The sequence below is a fragment of the Terrapene carolina genome, unplaced genomic scaffold (genome assembly GCF_002925995.2).
Source record: "Terrapene carolina triunguis isolate 2854851 unplaced genomic scaffold, T_m_triunguis-2.0 Scaffold633, whole genome shotgun sequence".
NCBI classification, from domain to species: domain Eukaryota; kingdom Metazoa; phylum Chordata; order Testudines; family Emydidae; genus Terrapene; species Terrapene triunguis.
In genome coordinates, this window is record NW_020664984.1 from 645,617 (window position 1) to 652,134 (window position 6,518).

Below are 6,518 nucleotides of genomic sequence, written 5' to 3' on the forward strand. Positions count from 1 at the left end.
TGAGCCAGTCCATTGTCAGGGAGCAGATATGTACTAGCAGAACTGTAGACATCTGATCCGGGGAGCTAGAGACTGTTTCATTTGGCAATAAACCTGGCTGGGTTCCTTCGTACCTTATCAGAGTCTGTGGTCATTGGGCAGTTCGCTCGAGATCTGCTGTGCCAGCTATCTGCGCAGAGCTGGGACAGCACACACGCACGCACGCAGCCGACTGTTATCAACATTGAACAGAGCAGAGCACCATACAGGTGACGTTTGACCACACTGGTTAGCATTTATTTGTAACTGGAATCTTGACTTTTTTGAGTTGAGGCATTTTAGGTCTTCAGGATTTGAGTGCCAAAAAAATTAAAACTATTATTCTCTCTGGATATAGTTTGGGAATGGGATAACACTTTGGGAATGGAAAGAGTGAATTCCCAACAAAATGGAAAAATACATTTTCCATTGGCCTCTACTGGTGAGTACAACCGGATTGTACAACTGTACAGTCATTATTAACGGATGGCACAAATCTAATCCACTCCATAGAGTGCTAAAATTGTCCCACCTTAAAGATATCAGCTACAGTCTGCAGGCTTATCCTACCCAATAGAAACCTTTCATGGCTGTTTAATTAACTCACTTTTGTGGAGGCCATACATACCAAAACTGTAGAAAAATGACTACTGTAAAGTGACAGTTACTGTAAATCAATCTGAAGCTATTTAATTTTTTCAGCAGTACAAAATAATTACAAACAGTGAGCTATGAAATAAAAATTAAAAAAATCATTGTTAAAATAGTTATTAAAAATAAATATTTAAAATCTGTTGTCCACATGAAATCATGGATTCTTAAGTATTTATAAATACTACAAAACTAAATTAATCTGGGAAGGGCATAACAACGCTACTGAAACCAGTCATTTATTTTAAAAAAATGTAAAAACCTGCCATCCACATAAAATCACTGACCCTTAATTATAAATACATCCAAACTTTCAATATGTGAAGAGAATACGACATTACTGAATTACACCAAACATACTCTGCACATTGGAATATTTACTGTGTATTCTATTCTCACATCATAAATTAATGTACATAGGAAAGACGCTGAAAATTCACTACATGCAGTACACCTTATTGAAACAGAAGACTGTTTTTCCGATCAGTTCCAAGGTACTTTTCTCCCTAAGATGTGATTGGTGATTTTCTGTGGGGAAACATGAAGATAAATGACAGATTAATTAGTATTATTTCTCTAACAATGCTACTACCTAGCATTTAACTGTTCAAAACACTGTCACCAATAAGTAAATACTGATAAATCCCTTAACATATATCTTACACCAACTGTGCTTTCCCCCTTAGAGGTATAGGCAGACAAGAATGACACACTTCCCGCTGGTGGAATGGCACAAGCAGAGAACCAGAGAGGGACAAGTGCCTGTTGTTATTACACAAGCAAATGGAGGAATAATGTGTAACTATCATTTTCCAAATAATGGTTGATATTTCAATTATGAACTCACAAACCTGTTTTGACTGACATAATGGACTTATTGTGTGATGAAAGCAACAGTTGTTACTCCACTGTTTTAGTTGCATTTGAGTAAACAAAGAAAATTAAGCATCCACCCTTCCAGAAGGCCAGATCAGAGCCTTAGTTGTCTATCACTGAATAAGATAAAACTCCCTTACTCCTCTTGTCTAACAATGCTTTGTGGCTGAACATACACAAAGACACCAGAACCACTGGCAACACATGTGGCTTTGGGAACAGAACTCTCTTTTTTCAATTTCTGTAATTGTATTGTCATAACAAGGTAGACAACGGCTTACAACACAGTTAATAAATCAAGTAATTGTGTGTACGAACAGGTTTACCACTGATGATGGGGTTTTATTCAATATCTATTCTGTATTATTATTCTTTTCTGATTCAATGACAGGCTGTCCCTTATTGTGAGGCTGTTTCAGACAACTGTTACCCTTTGCCCAAGGAAGTACACAGCATTTCTTTCCCACATTTTAGTAGAAAAACTTCTACTATTTCTGAAAGTTCAAGTCTCTCTCACTCTCTTTCCTTCCACATCTCTCTCAGGATACTAAGTCTCTTCTCTTTGAGCATCCAGTGGGCCTTGTGTCTCCAAGTTTATGATCTCTGATATTAGGTGAACAAACTTCACAAATAAAAGCACCACACCTTTGTGCTGATTCAGTCAGCAGGTTGTGGTATCTCTGAAGCACGGAGAAGTCTTACTCTGCTTTGTAAAGTGCAGTGTAAATGTACAGGATTATCTATATGATCTACTAATAGAGAGAACTGATATGCCCGTTAGCAGACTTGACCTATTGCACGACAGACAAAGCAGATGCGCACAAACACATGAACCAATTCATTACAGTATAATAATTATTATACTATATATTCATTACAGTATAATGGAAGACTTTGTAAGCAAAAGAATGATCATCATCCATCTCAGTATGGAATCTGCCCCTGAATACTGCACACCTACTGCCCTATTCCATCCTGCAATCTCAAAATACTTGCACAACTACTGAAGAACAGCCCTGACTGGAATAAATTACATTTGCCATGTGCAGCTTCACAGTATATGGCACTGGTGCCAGTGGTTATGCCTTGCTGTTTTCTAATTGGCAGTTTTGTAGAAAGCTGGCAGAGTTAAAAGTCTATCTATCAGATGGTCTCTGACTACCCTGGACTCAAAAAGTTGCCCCAGACTGAACTGACCTCTGGTCCCAAAGATGAATGATAAGAAGTTTAACAACCTCTCCCTTAAAAATTAAAAAAAGCTGTTTAAAAGTCACTGGTGGGAGGCACCAAGAAGGTCAAAAATCAGATGAACAGATTCACTAAAGCAGTAAGTGGGAATATCAGCTCTGAGAAGTTTATTATATGCCTATATGCCTCTGGAAACAACATTCTTCCTTTCCAGCTGGTGTAATGACATCTAGTGGCCAATATCTTACTTACAGCCTCCCGCCCCTCCCACCCCCTCACCCTTAAAGTGACATCTAATCTCAAAAACTGGCTCATTTGTTTCTGATTTTTAATGCATGCATGGACACTCAGATCTTTAAAAGGGAAAATATGTAATCAAATTAATTTGTCCAACACTTGTGGGATTTTTTTTCCTGCTACCCAACTCTGATTCATCAGCAGAGCAACATCCATCCTGTGCCCTGAATGAGACGGGGGGCCCGTGGAAAAAAATAGTAAGTAATCATGTAATTAAAGACTGTATCATAACATACACACAAGAGGGTCCAATTAAGGTTACATAGTCAACCTGGAATTCCCCCCCAGTTCCAGTCTCCTTGCCCAGCCACTCCCAGTCTCACCTAACCCAACTCCTATTTTCTCCTTTCTCCCTGTGCCAGCCTCCAGTTCCAGTCTCCCTCTACACACTCAATGCTCCTTGTTCCAACCTACTGACCCAGCAGGTCTGGCACGTGTCCCGTCTGCATTCAAATCAGACAGCTTCCTCCTCCAGGCTTTCTGGGCCAGGAAGGGAGTCATCATTGAGAACACAGCAGATAGGGTCCCTGCTCTCAGTTACTGCAGCCACAACCCAGCTCTGACAGAGTCTACAGCAGCTCAGAGCTGCAATGCAGGGAAATTCCCGCTCAGCCACAGGCTGTACAGTCTGGCTTCCTTCTTCATATGGGAAGTTTCCATTTTAAATGGCAAAATGCAATATCTTCCATCAGTGTTTGAAGTGTTGTAGTAGCTGGGAAGGTCCCAGAATATTTGTCCAGTAAGAGGAGGTTACTCACCTGTGCAGTAACTGACGTTCTTCGAGATGAGTGTCCCTGTGGGTGCTCCACTCCAGGTGTTGGTGCGTCCCTGTGCCTTCACTTGGAGATTTTGACAGCAGTACTCGTACCGGTCGCGCACACGCAGAGCCTGTCCCACGCGCTGAGTGTGCCTTAATAGTACACGTGCCCGACTGGTCTCCTCAGTTCCTTCTCTACAACGGAGGCTACCCCAACTCCGAAGTAGAGGGGAGGAGGGTGGGTAGTGGAGCACCCACAGGGACACTCATCTCGAAGAAGGTCAGTTACTGCAAAGGTGAGTAACCGCCTCTTTTTCGAGAGATGTCCCTGTGGGTGCTCCACTCCAGGTGACTTAAAAGCAGTGTATCTCAAGGAGGTAGGGACTTTGCATCTGGAAGAAATGCGGTAGATAGTACAGCTCTGCCCAATCGTGTATCAGTGAGAGGGCCTTGAGTAAGGGCATAATGCTTAACAAATGTGTGTTCGGAAGTCCAAGTGGCCGCTTTACAGATGTCAGCCAGAGGAATTCTGTGGAGAAAAGCCACAGAGGTATCTACAGATCTAGTGGAGTGAGTCCTGATGCAGGCTGGAGGAACTGTCTCCTTTAATTGATAGCACAGGTGGATACAAGCAGAAATCCAGCTGGAAAGTCTCTGGGTGGAAATAGGTGTCCCCTTGGATCGTTCTGCAATGGAGACAAAGTCTAGAAGAGTTCCTAAAGGGTCTGGTTCTATCCAAATAAAAGGACAGAGCCCTGCGTACATCCAATGTATGCATTGTGGATTCAAAGGAGTTTGCATGCGGTTTAGGAAAGAAGGTTGGTAGGTGTATAGGTTCATTAATGTGGAATGACGAATGTACCTTTGGAAGAAATTTGGTGTGTAGTAACCTTGTCCTTAAAAACTATTGTGTCGGGGGAGTCCGCCATGAGAGCCATTATTTCTCCTGCCCGTCTGGTGAGGAGATTACCACTAAGAATGCTGTTTTCATAGAGAGGTGTAAGAGGGAGCAAGTGGCTACGGACTCGAAAAGTTGTTGCGTTAAACAGGTTAACACTAAGTGAAGGTCCCACGGAGGGGTAGGAGGTTTAATGTCTGGGTATAGGGATTGGAGCCCTTTAAGAAAGTGCTTGGTGATTGGATGAGCAAAAACAGAAGTACCATCGATCTTGTTGTGAAAGGTTGTAATAGCAGCTAAGTGGACTTTGATGGAGCTGAAAGAAAAGCCGGATTGTTTCAGGTGTAGTAGGTAACCAAGTATGGCCGGAAAGAGGTGCAGAAGTGGGAAGAATTTGGTTGTTCGAGCACCAATGTGTGAACCGTTTCCACTTTTGGAGATATGTGGTGCGAGTAGACTGAGTTCTGCTATGTAAGAGTACTCTTTGAACCTGTTCAGAACATGCTAGTTCGCTTTGTGAGAACCATGGAGGAACCAAGCTTTGAGGTGAACCATGGATAGGTTGGGGTGAAGAAATCGGCCGTGTTGCTGCAATAGGAAGTTCGGAGTGAGAGCCAATGAAATTGGTGGACAAATTGACATTCTGGTGAGGAACAGATACCATGGTTGTCTGGGCCAGGACGAGGCAATCACAATTACCGTGGCACAATCTGTTCATATCTTTGTCAGAACTCTGTGGAGAACCGGTATTGGGGGGAAAGCATACATTAAGTGTTGAGCCCATGAGATTAGGAATGCATCTCCTAATGAATGTTTACCCAATCCCGCTCTGGAGCAAAATTCAGTACATTTCTTGTTCTTCACAGTTGCAAAGAGGTCCAGGGTTGGATAGCCCCAAAGACTGAATATATTGCATATGATCGTGTCGTTTATCTCCCATTCGTGATCCCAGGGAAAATGTCTGCTTAGTTCGTCTGCGGTGGTATTCAGGGCCCCGGGAAGATAGGCTGCTGATATCCAGATCTTGTTCGTGAGGCACCAATTCCAGAGCTTCATGGCTTCTGTGCAAAGCAAGTGAGATCGAGTCCCTCCCTGCCTGTTGACATAGAACATGCATGCAGTGTTGTCTGTCATTATCCGAACATGTTGGTTCCGAATGAATGGGAGGAAGTGACGGCAGGCATGGCATATGGCTCGCAGTTCTAGGACGTTTATGTGTAGGGAGGTGTCGGTGGAAGACCATAGGCCCTAGGCTGTATGGTGGGACATGTGTGCTCCCCATCCCGTGAGGGATGCATCGGTAGTCATTATGAGGGATGGAGAGTCCTGGAGAAAAGGGACTCCTGAGCAGAGGTTGGAGGGAACTGTCCACCATCGGAGGGGAGTCTTTGATGGATAGAGGCTTGTTTAGAACGTGTACGTTTGGTCTGTAAACTGTGGCCAACCAAGCTTGGAAGCACTTCATGTATAGGCGTGCATTTTTGACCACGAAAGTACACGAGGCCATGTGGCCTAATAGTTGCAGGCAGTCTCGTGCAGTGACCTGGAGACTGTTGCAAAGTTTTGTAACCAGGAGTTTTATGGTGTCGAAACGATTGAGCGGGAAAGAGGCTATTCCTGTTCGGGAATCAAGGTGCGCGCCTATGAACTCCAGTCATTGGGTAGGAGATAAGGTGGATTTGTTTTTGTTTATTTGTAGGCCAAGGGAAAGGAAGCAAGCGACGGTAAGCAGCATAGATCGAAGAGCTTCGTTGAGCATTGAGGCTTTGAGGAGACAATCGTTGAGGTAAGGAAATATTATAACCCCCCGTTTCCTGAGGTGGGCAGTAACCA

The 6,518-nt window shown here is 43.3% G+C and overlaps 1 protein-coding gene across 2 annotated transcripts in view; it reads right to left on the minus strand.

The window, feature by feature from the left end:
• Nucleotides 1-711: 711 nt before the first annotated feature.
• The window catches only part of ALMS1 (ALMS1 centrosome and basal body associated protein), a 95,674-nt gene continuing 89,867 nt past the window's right edge, over nt 712-6,518 (minus strand). For both annotated transcript variants that reach the window (XM_029913435.1, XM_029913434.1), the window contains one exon: nt 712-1,197. In XM_029913435.1, the coding sequence (XP_029769295.1) occupies nt 1,153-1,197 (45 nt within the window). In that variant the 3' untranslated portion in view covers nt 712-1,152. The remainder of the gene's footprint in view (nt 1,198-6,518) is intronic.